General features: G+C 38.6%; 3 protein-coding genes across 5 annotated transcripts; 2 read left to right on the forward strand and 1 right to left on the reverse strand.

Moving 5' to 3' along the window:
• The first annotated feature begins 545 nt into the window (after nt 1-545).
• Nucleotides 546-7,193, forward strand: LOC117814448 (nuclear receptor-interacting protein 3-like). The gene is made up of 7 exons (XM_034685789.1): nt 546-894; nt 3,968-4,138; nt 4,227-4,309; nt 4,404-4,543; nt 4,644-4,696; nt 5,006-5,094; nt 6,498-7,193. The coding sequence occupies exons 1-7, from the start codon at nt 715-717 to the stop codon at nt 6,520-6,522; spliced, it is 741 nt and encodes a 246-aa protein (XP_034541680.1). The 5' UTR covers nt 546-714; the 3' UTR covers nt 6,523-7,193.
• A 1,601-nt stretch (nt 7,194-8,794) lies between these two features.
• On the forward strand, nt 8,795-15,371 carry c6h11orf16 (chromosome 6 C11orf16 homolog). Of its 2 annotated transcripts, none has more exons than XM_034686334.1 (8): nt 8,795-9,026; nt 10,102-10,315; nt 10,410-10,772; nt 12,655-12,770; nt 12,873-13,026; nt 13,572-13,803; nt 14,157-14,627; nt 14,985-15,371. In XM_034686334.1, exons 2-8 carry the CDS (start codon nt 10,109-10,111, stop codon nt 15,209-15,211), a joined length of 1,770 nt encoding a protein of 589 aa, XP_034542225.1. In that variant the 5' UTR covers nt 8,795-9,026; nt 10,102-10,108; the 3' UTR covers nt 15,212-15,371. The 2 variants fall into 2 exon arrangements, with proteins under 2 accessions (XP_034542225.1, XP_034542226.1); XM_034686335.1 differs by having other exon boundaries at nt 10,107-10,315.
• Nucleotides 15,372-15,441: 70 nt separating this feature from the next.
• akip1 (A kinase (PRKA) interacting protein 1) lies at nt 15,442-18,014 on the reverse strand. Of its 2 annotated transcripts, none has more exons than XM_034686337.1 (5): nt 17,883-18,014; nt 16,107-16,292; nt 15,950-16,024; nt 15,731-15,871; nt 15,442-15,646 (listed from the first exon to the last, which is right to left on the reverse strand). In XM_034686337.1, the coding sequence occupies exons 2-5, from the start codon at nt 16,263-16,265 to the stop codon at nt 15,497-15,499; spliced, it is 525 nt and encodes a 174-aa protein (XP_034542228.1). In that variant the 5' UTR covers nt 16,266-16,292; nt 17,883-18,014; the 3' UTR covers nt 15,442-15,496. The 2 variants fall into 2 exon arrangements, with proteins under 2 accessions (XP_034542228.1, XP_034542229.1); XM_034686338.1 differs by having other exon boundaries at nt 17,791-17,901.
• Nucleotides 18,015-19,426: the final 1,412 nt, after the last annotated feature.

A 19,426-nucleotide genomic window follows, 5' to 3' on the forward strand; every position in this document is an offset into this window, starting at 1 on the left:
TCCTTGTGTTACCTGCAAAACTGGGAATGTAAATGTGTAATAGTTACATTGTAAAATTTAGCAGTAGGACAGGGTGTAAAATGCACAATTTGCATTATTTTTAAAATCAAGGCTTCTCTCCAATAAAGCCTCTTTTTTAATTAAATATAAATGAGGCATAGATTATACAATCTCATAATCAAATTATGATCTTCAGACTCAGAATCAGAAACACTTTATTTATGAGGGGGGTGGGGATTCAGATATTACAGTATGTAAGAAAGTCAAAATATTAATAGAAAGAAGGAATACATTAACGTATAAATATGAATAAAATAAAAATAAAACAAAGATAAAATAAAATAAAACAAAGAAATAATAAAATAAAACAGCTTCAAAACTAAAATATTGTTTTCAAAAAACATGTTACATGTAATATTTCTTTATCCAGTTTAACTCCCATGTTTAAAAACAGTTAGTATTTCTGTTTATAAACTCTAATGCTAAGACTGAGTCTGCTTTAAACATCATTTGCCATTTGTACTATGCTTTTATTTTGAAGGATAAAACCGGAAGTCACACTGTCCACCTGTCTGACTTGATCACCTGTCATGACAGAGGAGTCTCATCTTCACCACTGAAGTCATCACCGGGGATTCCTTGTTATTGGACCCAGTCTGTACACAGGTGCAGATCAGACGGACCCTCACCGCCTCGGCTCTGGTACCCGGCGCCATGTTGAAGGGGACTCGGTCTGAGACTCGGGGGGAGACTCGGGGGGACCCCGTGGTCCTGGATGCTGCGGCTATGAGGCAGCAGAGGAGGCTGAAGCAGGCGATCCAGTTCCTCCATAAGGACTCTGCTGATCTGCTCCCTTTGGATGGACTGAAGAAGCTCGGGACATCTAAACAGGGGGTGTGTCTCTTGGTCTCTTGGTCTCTTGGTCTCTTATCATAGGCTTCTGTTTACTGCCACTGTTATCATGATGATCTGTAGACTACACAAATATGATAACAACAACAAGCCACTTCCGGTTTGATTTTAGGACAGATTATAAATATTAGCCCCTTTATAATGAAGCAGGATCACCTACATGTGTAATGAAAATGATGGCCTTTGATGTGTAAAATAGAAAAATAAATTAACATAAAACAAACATAAATTATCACATAAATTAAAGATAAAATATATTCCCTCTGTTCAAGTTAGTAGGGGAGACTGGGGTTTCTCTATATTACTCAAAAACAATTTGGTCTAGACCAAAAAAAAATCTAAATAAATTGAACCAATGTGTCTTAAAATGACCAAATGATTGAAAGATGGTTGAGTTGATGAATTATTGTTCACAATAACTCATTAAATTGAAGATGAAGATGGTTGAACTGACCCAAACACTGTGGGAATTAGAACATTGATCAATTTGAACGATTTTATTAATTAGCTTTGACTTTTTCTTGTACATATTAGAGTGATTTCTTTTCCCATTTTTGTATACCAACTTTGTAAAATATATCCGGTACCATGTTAAAGTTTTTTTTTTATGTATTCAGGTCTATCTTTAGTACAATTACATAAGGAAGAGCGTCTATTTCAACATTAGACAGTAACATTTAACAATTTACAATTCAAAAATACATATTTAACATGTATTGTGGCAAGAAATACATTGTGGGGAGAGCATCATGCACTTTCTGCTTACCAAAATATAGTCTCAGCGCCTTTTAAATATTTTAATAGAAATTTTGTTTTAATAAAACATTTCCATAAAGTAGGGCATTTCAATATAATATAATATTCCATAAAATTATAAAAGGAAGAGATGCTGTGTAGCCTCTTTTTTTAAACATTATACACTAACATTTATCAATTTACAATTCAAAAAACATTTTAAACGTGTTTAATCAGTAAATACATTATGGAGACAGCATCATATACCAGCAAAACACTGTGACCTAAGCCAACCAAGACACTTAAGAAATATAAACAAGGATCCAAAGTTAGATGATGTCATACTAAAGTAAAGAACAGTGTGTAAAAGTAAACAACATCTCAATCAATCAATCAATCTTTATTTGTATAGCGCCAAATCACAACAAACGTTATCTGAAGACGCTTTTAGCAGGTCTAGACCGTACTCAGACCCGTAGACTCAGTCTGATCTCATCTTAATCCACCATGAGCAGAGCACTTTGCAGCATTTAGCAAGTTACAGTGGCAAGGACAAACTTCCTTTAACAGGCAGAAACCTCCAGCAGGACCAGACTCATGTTAGACACACATCTGCTGAGACCGAAAGCCTCAGTGCTTTTGTCTCAGGTGTCATTTGGCAGAAAGCTAACAGTATTAACCTGAGACTCAAAGCAGCTACTCCCATAATTATGCATAACTCTAGGCCTAAATATGATCAAAAGTTGAGTTAGATTTCAGATTAAAACCCTTTACAGTTGTCAAGAGTGAAGAAATAAACCATGCCAGACAAAATTGTTGTTTAGTTTAGATTGTAAACATGTTTATTTCTGCTATAAAGTTGGGCTTTTTAATATAATATAATATTCTATAAAATTAGACGGTAATGTTTAACAATTTACAATTTAAACAATATTTTTAAACATGTGTTTATTCAGTAAATACATTGTGGGGACAGAATCATATACCAGCAAAACACTGTGACCTAAGCCAACCAAGACACTTAAGAAATATAAACAAGGATCCAAAGTTAGATGATGTCATACTAAAGTAAAGAACAGTGTGTAAAAGTAAACAACGTCTCAATCAATCAATCAATCTTTATTTGTATAGCGCCAAATCACAACAAACGTTATCTGAAGACGCTTTTAGCAGGTCTAGACCGTACTCAGACCCGTAGACTCAGTCTGATCTCATCTTAATCCACCATGAGCAGAGCACTTTGCAGCATTTAGCAAGTTACAGTGGCAAGGACAAACTTCCTTTAACAGGCAGAAACCTCCAGCAGGACCAGACTCATGTTAGACACACATCTGCTGAGACCGAAAGCCTCAGTGCTTTTGTCTCAGGTGTCATTTAGCAGAAAGCTAACAGCATTCACCTGAAACTCAAAGCAGCTACTCCCATGATTATGCATAACTTTAGGCCTTAATATGATCAAAAATTGAGTTCAATTTTAAATTAAAACCCTTTACAGTTGTCAAGTGTGAAGAAATAAACCATGCCAGACAAAATTGTTGTTTAGTTTAGATTGTAAACATGTTTATTTCTGCCATAAAGTTGGGCTTTTTAATATAATATAATATTCTATAAAATTAGACGGTAATGTGTAACAATTTACAATTTAAACAATATTTTTAAACATGTGTTTATTCAGTAAATACATTGTGGGGACAGAATCATATACCAGCAAAACACTGTGACCTAAACTAACCAAGACACTTAAGAAATAAAACCAGGATCCAAAGTTACATGATGTCATACTAAAGTACATTTAGCTAAAGGCTAACAGCATCCAACTGAAACTCAATGCAGCCACGCCTTTGATTATGCACATCTTTAGGCCTTAATATGATTAAAATTAACATTTTTTTAATTAAAACTCCGTACAGTGGTCAAGTATGAAGAAATAAACCTTTCCAGACAAAATTGTTGTTTAGTTTAGATTGTAAAAATGTTTATTTCTGCCATAAAGTTGGGCATTTTAATATAGGGCTTAATAGGCGTTGACTTGCTTTTGGAGCCTGCCTCAAGTGGCCGTTTGGGGAACTGCAGTTTTTGGGACTGAAGTGTTATTTGTATTTCTCTGCCCTGGAGGTTGCCGCGTGACCAGAACATAGTCGTGTGTAACAATAACAACAAACAATTTGATCATCTTTTTAGTTGCTCTGCATGTTTACCAGATACTGAAGAAGGTGTCTGATTTTCTCTCATCTTATTAAAACCTTCAAACCATGCTGGCAGGACTGTTCCTCATAAATTGCACAATTGTCCAACTCTGTTTGTTTTATTTGTGTTGCAGCAGCCACATCACATCATCCAGAAGCGCCTGCTGGAGTCCAAGCTGACCAGAGGAAGGATGAACATGTGTGGAGAGACTCAGAACAGTGGAGTCCTTCTGAACTGTAGTCATTTACATTCATATGAGGATGAGGAAGAAGAGGAGGAAGATTTGATTTATGTTCCCTGCACGGTGGGTGGAAGTCGTCATGTTTTTTAAATTTTCCTTTGCACATTAATATTCATCTTCCTCCTCCTCGTCTTCCTGTGTGTGTTTACAGTGTTTAGGACAGGAGGTGAACATGCTGATCGACACCGGCTGCAAGCTGAACTTGATGTCTTCACTGACTGTAGAGAGATCAGGGTGAGACATTCACTGTCTTTTGACTTTCTGTTATTTGGAGCGCTTACAGGGTTGAGTGATTTTATTGTTTTGTGTTTCATGTTTTTCTTAAAAGTTGGAAAGAGCTGGTTGAAGAGAACAAAATGGAGACGGATGGTTTTCCGTTTCAGCGGAAGCTTTGCATCGACGGACAAATCAGAGAACTCAGCCTCTACATCGGACAGCTCAGGATAATGTGCTCCTTTGTTGTAGTGGGTAAGGAAAGAGGATGAAAAGATTTAATCTTTGTTATTTAAAGATAACTTAACGTCTCTTTTTTCTGTTATATCTGCCTGTAACTTATATTTTATTGCAGAAAGTAACCAACCTCTGATGTCTCTGGGCTACAAGACATTAAAGGCACTCAAGGTGAATTATCTTCCTCCCAGAAGTTCATCACAATCAATAACTCTAGAATAATCAGACTGACTTAACTTAAGGTGGGACAGATATTTAAACAAACAACAACAATTCCTAAAATGTGTTTAGTTCACAGATGAAGTAAATGAAACACGGTGCATGCAATGATTTGGGCTGTGCTACTCCTCCAAATTAAAAGCTAGATCACAAAGAAAGCTCTTTACTGCAACAACAAGGCTTAGAGTGAAATCAAATAAGGTTTGATGTGTTATTGAAATATCTTTCTCTTGTTCTTTCACCTTTCTTTTTTATTTGCAGACTGTGATCGACACAGAGAAGCAGATGTTGGTGTTTGGGACAAATATGAGGGAGCAGGTTCAGTTTGCCAAAACGCCAAACAATGAAAGGTACAATTCTAAGAGTATTTGCTCAGTGTAAAATACCACATAGAGACTCCTACTTTCACATAACACAACAACAGAACTACTGAATAACTAGCAGAATACATAGAATAACAATGCAACAAGATTGCTGTCAGGAATATTTTTAATTGGAGACAGCTAGATGAAAGTATGTTACTGGAGAAGTGGATAAGCATTGCAGTACTTTAATTAATTACTGAGTTTTCCATACTCTACTAGGTACAAACTGTATGCACATTGCACAGTATTAAACCATATTTGATCACTTATGAAAACAGTTACAGTGTGTCCATGAACAAAACATCTCTCATGCTACAAATTGTATCACATGGACAAATGTACTTGTTGCTCAAAATGCCATTTGTTGCTGCGACAGTCAGGATCAAAAAGTACTTAGTTCTTCCCCGAGGGGAAATATGTGCTAATTTAAAAAGATAACTGCATGCTTTGAACTGATTCAGAATCAGAATCAGAATCAGAATCAGCTTTATTGGCCAGGTATGCTTGAACACACAAGGAATTTGACTTGGTAAACTGTGCTCTCTTTGCACAAGGCATAAGAATAAGAATAAGACATACAAATAAAACTAAAAATATAATAACAATAACATCAGCTATAAATACAAAAGAACAACAAGTAGGCATGACTAATATGTACAGGCTAAAGTAATATGATGACTGATTCAACTGAACACACTGATTTTTTTAAAATTAGAAATATATTGAATTAGGACAATGCACATTCATTAGAATATGATAAGTATGCTTCAATGTAAATACTGTATGTGTTAGAAATGCACATGAATCCTGCCTACATGTGCAAAAATCAATCACGCTAAATGTGCTGCAGTTCTGTTGGAGCGGCAGTAGCTCAGTCCACAGGGACTTGACTTGGGAACTGAAGGGATGCTGGTTCAAGACCCTGTATGGGTGAAGTTTGGCAATTGGACCAGTGGCTGAAAAAGGGGGTGGTTCATTTACCTGGGCACTTGAGCAAGGCACAAAACCCCCAACTTTACCTTATGGAAAGCTTAAACAGGAGCAGGACTTTTAAAAACTTTAAATATTTGTAGACAATAAGCATTGATTATATTTGGAAATGTAAACAATACAAATTATTATCCTAAATCAACTAGAACAGAAGAACTATATTTCCATTGTTCTTTTTGTTTTAATTTGAATAAGATAAATCTTTCTGCAGCTTTCTAATTAAAGACAATTAAAAAATACGTGACCCAGACCCGGATAAGCTGAGAAAGATGAATGGATGGAGGAAAAAAATATTCTTGAAGAAACAACTCAAAGCCATCTTAACCAATATTTGACTTGTGATGTTGTAGAAACCAAATATTCACCAAATTACTTTCATCTTTTCTGTTTTTCAACAGTTCCCACAACTTCAGTGACCTGTGACTCAGCTTCCCTGACCTCCAACACACACACACACATGGTGACCAAAAGCAATACAACAATCCACACTTATACAACTACAGACCTTTTTTGAGACGTCTTGATTTCTCACCTCAGAACCTCTCACTTTCTCCCGGTCTGAAAACACACACTGATTTTAAATAAAGATGGTGTTTTGCACAGCAGCATTTCACACCCACACACACACAAAAACAGTCCCTTTGTGTAGCAGTGAGTAGCATTGATGTAGCAGTAGCTGTCACTACAGTGGTTCGTTTGCACAGCTGAAAACAAAGTATTAAACCAACTAGTGGTAGCCTCCTGTAGATTTTGAGATTCTGATAGAATTGTGACTTCTAGCTCTTGTAGAAACCTACATATTGTTCTGATTCAGATATATTATTCTATGAGTATATTTATAGCTTGAAGAGGCTGTTGGAGAAAAGAGGATTGTGCAGAAGGGGAGTTTAAAAGTTAAGCACAAGTTGTTGTATTCAGAGCAATGGTATTTTGTATTATTGTAAATGTCTTTTGTAGTTGAAAACATGTATTTGCATTGAGGTCACTGCCTTGTAATGTTTACAAAAAGATAACAACACGTGTGATATGTTTTATCACTCTACTGTAGCAAAGGTGCAGCACTCGATATAAGAATAAAATCCTACATGCTGTGATCGTTGTTCTGTACTGGTGATATTTTCACTCACATTCATAAGTAGGCCTTGCGCTATTTTATCTGAGCTGTATTTATAGAATCAGGTCAGCCACCTGTAGCCTGACATAATTAAAGAGGGAGGAAACATCTTAACAAACCAGACCATGCTGCCTTCAAAGACAACCTTAATTTTCTCAGCTGACCTTGGGCTCTATCAAAGACTATGATACAGTGGCTGGGAAGTGCAATGCAAATTTACAAAGGATGAAACACTTTTACAAGCTATGGAACATTTTTACCAGTCCCCAAACAAAATTACAAACCCCAGAGTCTGACAGAAAAGGAATGTACTTCTGATTTTTCAAAATAAAAGACGTCTGTAACATGAAAATGTGCAAAAGTCAGGGAATTAATATATATTTGACATCAAAAATCTTCTTTCCACTTAAATATTTTGATTCAGACTGATGAGAGAATACCTCTATATGTCTTCCTGCCAATCAAAGCTCTATCTGATTTGGAATTTCAAAATAAAAACCATTAGAAAGTTAGCATATACATTTATTTTGAAATTCCAATTCAGATATAGCTGTGATTGGCAGGAACCATAGACTGTATGGACAGCGTCGCTCCTTTTCCCATTGTATGGTTTTGAAGCCAAAATATCCCGTTCCAGAACGCTGCCATCTTGTACATTCTCTGCAGCCAGTCTGCGCAGTAGGGAATTTGCGTGTTTCCACGGTAACAAGCTCCGCCCTTCAGCATAGCGTCCTGAGGTCCTACGACGTTTCTCTCTACAGCAGCTGTGAATCAAAGTGAATCCGGGTGTAAAACCCCGTTTTTTAAACTCTAATAACTAACAAAAAAGAAACTTTTCAGAAAAAAGAGGCCTTGGACACAAAACAGTCAAATAATAACTACATTTCACCACAGCATACGGATGTGAGAAACATTCGTACCACATGTATTTATTTTTTAAAGTTTGACCGCAGCACCATTCAAATGAATGGGGGAGACAGAGTTTTTGACCTATACTGCAGCCAGCCACTAGGGGGAGCAGTTTTTGTGGCAGCCTCACTTCGAGTCGAGTGAGATGAAGTGTATTTTATATAGTTTATGGCAGGAACACATTTTGTGGTGTTCTCTCATCAAGTGGAAACAGGGTTGTAAATGTCAAATATAAACAATATTATTTTTATTTATAAAAATATAAATTATTTGTATTTATTTATTTTATTTATTTATCTAATAGACCAAAAAATCATTGTTTCAGAGGTTTTTCAAAGAGAAATAAATAAAATAAATAGATAAAATGGATAAGTAAATAAAAGCATTAAAAGAACAAAAAAAGAGGTTTTCAGAATAAGAGGAAGACATCACATTGAGAAAATTAGAAAAAGTGAAAAGGATACATTAGGAACATTAAAATAATAAAAAAAAAAAAATTATTTAAACAATAAATAATCAAATGTAACAATCAAAAAAATTGAAGACAATTAGTTAGCTGGATAAAAACTAAAAATAATAATAAAAATGAAGTAAAAATAGAAGGATGAAGTCACATAAAAGCAAGTCTGTAAAAATTGGCTTCAAGTCTCTTCTACCAAACTAACTCTTTACTGTTAACATATTCACTCGTGTATTGATCATTTTTGACATATAAAGGCAGAAATACTGTAAACAACTTGTGCCACCTGCTCGCTTCGAGTAGCTTGGTATCGAATGGTTGCAATACACAATGAATAGAAGCGAATCTTCAACCGGAAGGAGAACTCGTCTCTGTGGTAACCGACGTCAACACTGAGGAGAAGATGTCGTCTGCAGCTGACTGATCAACGGACAAACACTGCAGGTAAATCAACCAGCTCTGTTCCACTGTGGGTGTTTCAGATTAATAATATTAATAATAATACAAATAAATAAAGAGTGGTTTATTTATCTGCCTCATGTAAGGTACTTTTTATCATGTTGCCTGTTCAGTCAGTGTGTTAAAAAAATAATAGAAAGGTGTCGTTTTTATTCCACGCCCAAGTAAAAAAAATGAATTTAAAGTTGAGAACAACGAACAACATACAAGCAGTAGAAACTTAGCATATTATATGTGACTAAAAAATATTCAAATTAGTAAAAAAAAATATCATACAACAGCATTTATAAGTGCTTTATAATAATAATAATAATAATAATAATCATCATCATTATTATTATTATTATTATTATTGTCATTTGAATGATTTTTTTTTTACATTTTATGACAATAAAGAGAATGAAGATACAAGAAAATAAATAATGTACATTTTAATGGAATTTGAATTCACAATTTAAAGGTCAAAAATATAATAACAGCAATGAGAATATTAAATAAAGGGGATAAGAGTGAAAAGTGGAGTCTAACTTCACAGTGAAGTTTAAAGTTTGTTAAATATTTTGTATATCTGATTATAACTTGAGTCTACCTCGCCTCTCTGTGTATTAATATTGTAATCGTGTCATGATATGTCCTTTGATTAAGTGCAATCAGATATTTAGCATGTCAAATTTTAAACTAATTTGGTTATCGAGATTTAACAGTTGTTTGCCACTTAAGGGAGATTCAATATAAAAAATCTGGGCTTTTTTTTTTGCAATATCTTAATATTTTCCACAACAAATTTTGTGTTTCTGCCTAAAATAGAAAATAAATCTGTGGACTTTTTACTCTCAAAAGTAAAAATATTTAGTTATCGAGGGTAAGAGAGTAAACAGATATTTTCCGTTTTTGTCAATTTAAACTTGAATTTAAATTTTGCAATGGTCTAACTTAACTTAAATAATTTCCTTGTTATCTCTGAGTCTCATTCTCTCACTTTGGTGTTTTTTTAATTATAAAATCCAGAAAAAAATAGGACAACAGCAGTAACTTTTGTTTTTTTTTTACATTAGTGCAGAACAGAGATGACATCCATACAGATGAAGCCCCCCGAGTCGGCCCTGGTTCCTCTGTTTCTGGGCCAGCAGAGATGTAACATCACCTTCATCGTGGAGAGCTCAGAGGAGATGAGAGCTGCTCTGGGATCAGTGAAACGTCTGCTGATCCAGACGCTGCTGACGAAGGCTTCACACAGAGACTCTCTGTTCAACATCATGACGTACTCAGGAGAGGTGAGAAGGGCGAAGGTGGCATATCTGAAAGACAGCCAGCTCCCTGCTCCCAGCTAAGTTTTGAACTGCCTCATTTCCTCTGTTTACCTCTCAGTTTACCTCCTGGTCTCATCACATGCTCCCCTGTGCTCCTGACACGGTCTACATATCTCTGTCCTGGATCCACTCCATCACCTGCAGCCCTGGCAGAGACCTCCTGGCGGCCCTGAGCGTGGCCCTCACTGACCCTGCCTGCCACGCCGTCCACCTCCTCTGCAAGGAGCTCCCCGAGCAGTCAGAGGCCGTGCTGAGAGCCCTGCCTGCTCTGGCAGCTGGGAGACCTGTGAACATGTTCTACCTGCTGGACTCACACACCCTGCTGGACACCAGGACAAGAGACTTCCTGCAGGGTGTGACTCAGACCACAAGAGGGAGCTGTTATGTGATTCCAGTTGGTTTGAATGGAGTGCTGGAGAAGGTATGGGTGCGTTCATGTCCTCTTCAGAGTTGGGAGTCTTTCAAGTTTAGTGTGATTAAATGCTTTAAGTAAAAAAAAAAGATGAATGCATCAAATAATATGTTCTATATTTTATCATTAAGAGCTCAACTTGGTGTCTCTGTGTGGACAGCAACTAAAGTTTGCTTCCTGATACCATGACGGCTGACAAATGAGCCAAAAGTTTGTTTGCATAGAACCACATGTCTTTATTGAAGACTGGAATACAAAAAATGTTGATAAAAATCAGATTTTTATTGATGGATTCATAAAAACTGAACTTAAAGGGCTAGAGGAAATATATTGTGATCAATAAAAAGTGTATAAAAGGTTAAAAATGACCTTGGTCTTGTCATCATCATATCAAATTTGAGTCAACATGTCAACTAAAATTATTTCATATACATCCTCTACTTATAACTGGTTTATTTTATGTAACTAGAATTGGTAGGAACAATAACAGGATAATTATTGTAGAGGCTAAGGTTGAGAAAATATTGGATTGTTTAATAAATACAACATCACTTAATATTTACAACAGTGAAGAAATCTGTGTGAACTTGTTTGGTCCCAGAGAGCAATACAGTGTTTGTTATGTGTATGCAAGTCGCATGACATGAAGGTCAGAGGTCATGGACAGGGACACTAACAAAAAGAAACTTAAAACCCTCAAATATACAAACAAATGTAAGGCCATGGTTCTCTGCCGGAAAACGGTGGATTGCTCTCTCTCGGTGGGGAGTGAGACTTTGCTCCAAGTGGGGGAGTTGAAGTATCTCGGGGTCTTGTTCGCGAGTGGGGGTAAAATGGAGCGTGAGATCCACAGGCGGATTGGTGCGGCGTCAGCAGTGATGTGGACGTTGTATCGGACCATTGTGGTGAAGAGGGAGCTGAGCCGGAAGGTAAAGCTTTCGATTTACCAGTCGGTCTATGTTCCAACCCTCACCTATGGTCATGAGCTGTGGGTCATGACCGAAAGGATAAGATCGCGGATACAAGCGACTGAAATGAGTTTCCTGCGAATGGTGTCTGGGCTCGGCCTTAGAGATAGGGTCAGGAGCTCGGACATCCGGAGGGAGATCGGAGTAGAGCCGCTGCTCCTCCGCGTCGAAAGGAGTCAGCTGAGGTGGTTCGGGCATCTGATAAGGATGCCTCCCGGACGCCTCCCTTTAGAGGTGTTCCGGGCACGTCCAACTGGGAGAAGGCCCCGGGGTAGACCCAGAACGCGGTGGAGGGTATATCTCCCGCCTGGTCTGGGAACGCCTCGGGATTCCCCAGGAGGAGCTGGAAAGTGTCGCCGGGGAGAGGGATGTCTGGGTCAATTTGCTTGGACTGCTACCCCCGCGACCCGACCCCGGATAAGCGGAAGAAAATGGATGGATGGATGGATGTAAGGCCTTTGGGGTCTAAAAGGTGGAGTGGAGGTGTAAAGCTCCACAGCCACCCACTTATTCTACTGCAAAGAGTAGACAAACTAAGGAACAGGCCTAAACTAACTGTAAACTGAAAAAAACTCTCCTGAGAAATCAATCCTCTTTTTAATTATCCTTTTGCCACCCTCCTTCCCTCCACAACACATCCATAAACACACACACTCTCTCAACACACTCTTCAAACCAAACCCAGCAAAAACAACTGAAGGTGTTGTCTTCTCTGTTGCATACACCTAACTGAGGGAAAGGAGCTCCTTTTATTGAGCTCAAGCTGGGTGCAATGAGGGCAGGTGCTCTCAATGATGGGCTCGTTAGGAGCCCTGGAGGTCTCAGACTACCTCCATCTGTAACAGTGGTTCATATATTCATTGTGTAAACATGATCATCTGTAATCTAAATGACTGTGTCTTTGTTCCTCTCCATGTTTTCAGGCAGTCCCTCTGTGTGTTGTAGGAAATCAATCACTGGTGCTAACAGACCCTCCAGTGAAGTGCTGTCCGCCCTCTTCAGGCTTCAGCCCACACAACACGTCATCACCTCTGCTCAGGTTGTTTCCCATCATTATACATGAATAAACAAGACCTTTCTGACATTACAGACGAGGATGGCAGATTTAAAAGCTGTTTCTTGGCCGCCTGTTGTCGCCCAGGTGCAGTCTGGGTAATCCTTCACGTCCAGGAACCTCCTGCATGATGTCCAGTCAAACCCTGAGGAGTCCAGAGTTTTTCCCAGGATGCCGAGTGCTGGCCAGGAGGGAGGTGGACGGCTTTTACTACTCGGGTACTTTGATACAGCAAGTACAGGTAAGAGCAATTACAGTGTTTATTCACATTGTTTGTATGTTGGAGTGAGTGGACTTCAGCACATTGTCAATAAGCAAATTTGAAATATGTAAGAGTTAGCTGTAAGCTCTATGGATGTTAACATCCTCATGAAATACTGACATTTATTCAAGATATTGACCAGATTTTAGGACAATTCAAACAAAACTTGGACTTTAAGTGAAGTGTTTTCAAAGTATTTTTCTACTTTGACCTGACTTAATATCCCAATACCTCTTCATCCACGGGGAACATGTTTGGGTAGGATTTGAGTTTGAGGCTGCTCAATGTTTTTGCCTGAACTATCAAGTATGATGATTTTTTTTCAGTCCATTATTAACTTGTCCAAATACTTTCTGCTTTCTGCCACCAGGCTCATTTATTTGTATACATTTGTAAAAGAAACAAATCAAATCTGAGAGTCCTTAACTCAAAGTAAAGTCCAAATCCTAAAGCACAATAGATCAGGGTCATCCTTTAGTTTATGAGCATGTTCTGTCTTCTTCTCCCCGTGTGTCAAACCTCAGGGCTGTGGAGGAGTTTGGGTCGTCCAATTTGACCACCCAGGAAGCTCCAGTTTGGGGGTCATCCCCTCCCAGAGGCAGCTGGTTTACACCCCAGACATGGTGACCCACACCAGAGCTCACACGGGCTGTTTGGTACCCGGTGATGCTGTCCTGACGCCATGGGAGCCGGATCTGAAGAGATACGGGCCGGGGAGAGTGACGGTCACCACAGAGCGGAGAGATGGTTTTGGAGGTTTGGGTTTAAGACTGTATAAGCACTATACAGAGGTGTGATGAAGGTCTGAATCCTATTATTTAAGTTAAAGCGTCTAAATGATCAGAAAATTTACATTTCAGTTTGCATTTTTGGGGTTTTAAAACTTTAATTTTTCCTTCTCTTCACTTTTCTCTCATTGCTTTTAATTAATTTCTTGTTATGTTACTGTTTTTGCTTCATTTTTCATTTAAAAAACATTAATTCTATTCTTAATTTTTATAGTTCATATAGGAAAGACAAAATTATTTTATTGTCATTACATTATTTTTCACACAAACAGAAAAAATTCACACAGATCTGTCGTCTTTCCTTCTCATTTGTCTTTGCAGTTGATGGTGTCACGAGTCTGCGGGTGCTGATGTGGGACGGCTCTGTGTCTCTGGTTCCTGGCAGCCTGGTGTCGCCCATTTCAGCTCCTCAACACGACAAAATAGTCAGAGAGCTCCAAATCCTCAAACCACAAACACCAGGTCGAAGCTGCGGCTGGCTCTGTGCTAACAGCTCCTCCTGCACTCCACGTCAGCTCCTCTGCAGCTCCTGGTGTCCGTCTGCATCCTGCTGCAGGGAGAGCATGCTTCCAACCAGGTGTAGGTCCAGCTTTGGAAGAACTGATGGATTTGAGAGCCCAGAACAGAGGAAACACGTGGACCTAAGTGATACAGATGTACCTGCCTCCTCCACGACCTCTTTGTCTCCGTCTGATGATGACAGCAGAGCGGTGAAGCTGGGGAGCAAAGAGCAGCGTCCTCCCTGGAGGTACTGGAGAAGAACTGGATCAGAGCCACAACACAGACAGCCAGGTGGGAAGCATGGACTCTGGTTGACTGTATGTTAGTGCTTCCTTTATTAGAGCCAACTAGCTGCTCATCTTAGTCCCACATTGAAGACATTGATTCCCACAAAGGTGATGATTCACAGGAATTATCTGGATCCTGGATTTATAGGGATCTGGTTTGAATGAACTATAAATCAATTCTGGTTTAACTAGCTGAGTTTTTGTAGGTGAAAAACAGATAACTTTGTATTGTCACTTTAGTAAGATCTATAACTGCGACCATCAGACTCAGATCGATTCAGTATTTGTAAGACACAAGCATCCTCATCTCCCAAAGCCGCCTTTCCTATCTGCTCATGTTGATGCGTTTCTGTCTCTGCAGGGAGTGCAGCAGTGCCAAAGAGGACACCACAACCTGTGAGGTTCAGTTTCCCAGTCCCTCAGCTCAGCGCTTCGCCCAATCACAGCTCTCTGTTTCAGTCACTTCCTGGTGCTAAAGGGAAAAGAGTGAACATCAGAGACGCTTTTGGAGCGACGAACTTCAAACCTCGACCTCCAGGAGGGCTGCGGCCATTCTCTGCCAACAATGCTACTTCTGTTTACACCTAAACATCACAGATTAACCTTTTTATATATACGAGTACAAAGATGATGCAAACACAGAGTTTATTAAAATACTTTATTAGTACACTGATGAGGCATTAGTGCAGGTAAACATACTTTTAAGTGCTTTCAAAGATTAAAATCTACATGATAAAATACTCGTTTATGCAAAGAAATATGGCTTCTTATTCATGATAGCAAAAAAAATGTAAACAGGAAGTAAACACACAAACAGGTCAGCTTTGGTCAGGTTTTGTAATTGAAGGTAATTCATCCAAAGCAGGTGAGAGGTCAAAGGTTAAAGGTGAGGTCCACGCTCTCTCCGGCTCTCACGCTGACCAGCTGAGTTTGCTGCTGTGACTCCGGCGTGCTGGCAGTGATGGCGTACGTCCCTGGAGAAACCTCGATGTAGAAATCTTCACCTAATGCTGACACAGGAGCCTGAGGAGAGCAAGATTGTTTTAAATAAATGTCCTGTTTTCAGATGACTGGAGCTCAAAGAGATAAGCAGCAGATCATTGTTACCTTGCCATGTGTGGTCTTGACGTGTTTTCTGCCCAACGGTGCAGGTGTTGTTGATCCAGCACCTGCTCGTGTGTGGAACCTGGACACGTGGTTCCTCTCATTCTCAGTGGGCTCGGTGCAACATGCTGACCCATAAAACCTCTGCAGCACAAGTAGAAATCACAATTTAGCCTAATGTTGTGGGTGAAAGTATCAAGCTTCAGGAGAGTAATCGCAAACCTTGCACTGATAGGTCGTCTGCACCATGAGCCCTGCGATGGTTGCAAAGACATCATCGAGCTCTTCGTGTGCTCTCTGGAAACGATGAGAGAAGACATTAGAGATAAGTCATAATAAAGATTCATAAACTGATGGTGCAGAGAGAGCGTGAAGGTACCTGAAAAGGTATGTGTGTGCCCTCATCTGTCGTAGTGGAGGTCTGGGATGCTCTGGTGCTTGTCCAGTCCACACTCCGTCTGGAGGCTCGCTCCAGCACCTCCAGGCCCAGACTGGCAGAGCGGCGCAGAGAGGACTCCAGCCAGGCCTGGCTTTCCATGAGTGAGTCGAGATGAACTCAGGTGGCCTTCACACAAAGCAGAGAGCAGTTAGTCTTTTTGTCCTTTAACCTCAAACTGATGCCAAGTTAGGATTGTAAAACAGAAACTTGTTTTTTCTAATAATTCTGGCGCCAGAGATAGACGGAAAAAATCATCTGCAAAAGTTTTGATTATGCACAAACTATATCCTGGATTTTTTTCTGCAGCTCTTTATTTTCCTTAAAGCTCCTGTGGGGAACTTTTTGTTTGTGTTGATTTCAGCAACCCCCCGATCTTTGCTGATTTTGTCTTGTACACAGGTAATGATTGTTTCATGACAAACAATGTCATCCTGACCTTTTTAAACAATCAGATGTATCACTTATGGAGACTCCTTGCCATGGAATTAATGACTTGACCTGACACCAAGCGGCAACCTCCGGTCTAAAAATATGAGTCCAATGCGGAAGTGCTAAAAACTGCAGTTCATCGAGGATCTGCTTGAGGCTGGCTCCGGAAGAACCGGAAACCACATACACACCAATTCAAAAAAGCCAATCTTTACAGCAGAAATAAACATGTTTACAGCCTGGTACAAAAAACAAGTTTAGTCTGGATAGCTCATTTCTTGATCGGGAACACTGTAGCTGTTGGCTGGGAGGCTCAAAGCCCGCCTCTTTACGTCACAATCGTTCAACAGCAGCAACATGGCTCCCGCCGACGTTTTGACTCAAAACGACGCTTCAGAAACAGATGGGTCACGTCACAGATACTACGTCCATATTTTATACAGTCTATGCCTGACACCTACCCCCTGCCAGTGGTTTCAGACATTAAAAATAACAATTTTGATATAAATACTAACCTATAGTAAAAAGTGTTGATTGCTATTTTTGGTCTTAAAGGAGACACTGATATAAATTGCAGTCTGTTTTGCAACCAACCAAAAGCTCCTCACAGTAGCTTTAACTTGAAGCCAGATATAATAAATCATGTATGTTTAAAAAAGCAATTTGAAGGAATCATCTTGCTCTGGTCGCAAGACATGACAAAAAAAAATTCCAACTTTAAAAAACAAATTTTTTGAGATCATGTATGTATTTGTTTTGTAAAAAAATATGTGCAAAATAATTCAGAATCTGCACATTTACATGCATTTCTCACATTTCCCTTCACAATAATAAGTCTAAATTGAAAAGGCGATTCAAGAAAGCCTTATTGGTGAGTTAAGTCTATAAAAAAACTTCCTATCACTGTGAGAAAAATCACAATTCTTAAATTAAATGTGTACACAATGCAAGTAGAGGTGTTTGACACTGCGCATGCGTGAAGTAAACCCTCCAAACGAGTGGTTATCACTTTTACTAACAGCTGTTCACTTTCTAATTCGTTCAAACAGCCAACCGTTACCTCGCGAGCTCACATAGAACCATATAGAACACTGATACGTCATGATTCGAACTATATGTTCCGTTCTGTCGCTCGTGCCTCAGAGTTCTACTCCGAGTGTCAACAAATCCCTGAAGAGATTAGAGACTTGTTTACCTGTTGAACACACAAACAGCAGGACCGACTCAGACAGTTATTATAGCGCACACACGAGGACAAGACTTCAGAGCAGACTCCTACTGATTTACCGTTCCTCTGGAGTCCTCACATGTCCCGTGTTCCTCCTGACAGGTTCAGATGTTGCAGGTCCTGGAGACGCTGTTTTCAAATGACTGTACAGGAAATGCTGCTTTTAAGCCACGCCCCCTAAAAGTGTCCCAAAGACTGAACCTACGTGGAAATATTACTTTCTATTTCATCTATAACAAGCTTTTTGGGATTACATCATTTCCACACATATAAAAATATTTTCTGTATTTTTTGGGGGTAAAGTGAGAACTATTGGTGGTCACTGCAATTAGTTAACTGGTCAAGAAAAAATTAAATATCACTTAACTTTGCAGAATTATTATAAGATTTTACATTTGTAATTTTGATTTAATCTCCTAAAAATATTATAATTAGATAAGCAGCTGAAGGACTCATCAGTTAGACTGTTCATGTACAGGATGGTAATGTTTGTCTTTTTTTTATAAAGAGGTTAAGGGAAAAAAGAAGTTAAGCCAAATTAACATTTCTATAATTTGCTTTTCTGACTTTCAATTATTGTACTTTTCTATTTGTTAATGCTTTAAAGTACCCCACACAGATATACAGATATTTTATGTATGATTTTTTGGTAAAGTAAGAACCATTGGTGGTCACTGCAATTAGTTTACGGGTCAAGAAAAAAGAAAATATATCTTAACTTTGCAGGATTATAAGATTTTAGTTTATTTATTTTAATTTTGCTTTCATCTCCTAACTCATTATTTAGGCGGTTTATATACATTATGTTTATTTTTACAAGAGGTTAATGGAAAAAATAAGTCAAGCCAAATTAACATTTCTATAATTTGCTTTTCTAACTTTCAATTATTGTACTATTCAATTTGTCAATGCTTTAAAGTACCCCACACAGATATCCAAATATTTTATGCATGTTTTTTTTGGTAAACTAAGGACAGTTGGTGGTCACTGCAATTAGTTTACATGTGAACTTTGTGTGATTATTGTAAGATTTTTCTGGCCTTTTCTTATTTTGCTTCCTAAACATATTATAATTAGCTAAACAGCTGGAGGACTCATTTATTAGACTGTTCATAAACAGGATAAGGAAATTTGTTTAAGGGGTTAAGGGGAAAAAATACAAGCCAAATAATTTCTGGAAACAGACTAATGTAAAAAATGGTTGAAGCATTTTCCCTCCTTCCGGTCTCCTGTCATAACTTTTAAACCAAGGTGTTCTGCATAGTCCAACCTTTTATTTTCATGTTGCTATGCTCACTTCAGAACTTGATGGACTTCATGCTTGAATCAAAGTGAGGATGTAAAATCTTTACAGCCAAGAAAACCCTGGACTGAGATGTAGATGCTAGTTCATTTAATACTACAAATAGGTAGGAGGGCACCAGTGATTTAGTGTGGTCATAGCTGCAGCACATGCTCTAACACAAGTGGCCCCAACAAGAGAGCTACGTACAGCAGTGTATTTACCATTAATCCCATTATTGTAGTCTACTGGGTCAGTTGCAGCGCATACAGAAAATGTACGCTTAACAGAATGTGTTTGCAACACGTAGTGGTGGGATTT

Source organism: Notolabrus celidotus, chromosome 6, assembly GCF_009762535.1.
Source record: "Notolabrus celidotus isolate fNotCel1 chromosome 6, fNotCel1.pri, whole genome shotgun sequence".
NCBI classification, from domain to species: domain Eukaryota; kingdom Metazoa; phylum Chordata; class Actinopteri; order Labriformes; family Labridae; genus Notolabrus; species Notolabrus celidotus.

Coding starts and splice junctions, on each gene's coding strand:
- LOC117814448 (XM_034685789.1), top strand. CDS start 715: ATGTTGAAGGGGACTCGGTCTGAGACTCGGGGGGAGACTCGGGGGGAC. Junction 895..3,967: donor TCGGGACATCTAAACAGGGG/GTGTGTCTCTTG, acceptor TTTGTGTTGCAG/CAGCCACATCACATCATCCA. Junction 5,095..6,497: donor AAAACGCCAAACAATGAAAG/GTACAATTCTAA, acceptor GTTTTTCAACAG/TTCCCACAACTTCAGTGACC.
- c6h11orf16 (XM_034686334.1), top strand. CDS start 10,109: ATGACATCCATACAGATGAAGCCCCCCGAGTCGGCCCTGGTTCCTCTG. Junction 10,316..10,409: donor TCATGACGTACTCAGGAGAG/GTGAGAAGGGCG, acceptor TTTACCTCTCAG/TTTACCTCCTGGTCTCATCA. Junction 12,771..12,872: donor ACGTCATCACCTCTGCTCAG/GTTGTTTCCCAT, acceptor GTTGTCGCCCAG/GTGCAGTCTGGGTAATCCTT.
- akip1 (XM_034686337.1), bottom strand. CDS start 16,265: ATGGAAAGCCAGGCCTGGCTGGAGTCCTCTCTGCGCCGCTCTGCCAGT. Junction 16,025..16,106: donor GCACACACATACCTTTTCAG/GTACCTTCACGC, acceptor CATCGTTTCCAG/AGAGCACACGAAGAGCTCGA. Junction 15,872..15,949: donor AGACGACCTATCAGTGCAAG/GTTTGCGATTAC, acceptor CTTGTGCTGCAG/AGGTTTTATGGGTCAGCATG.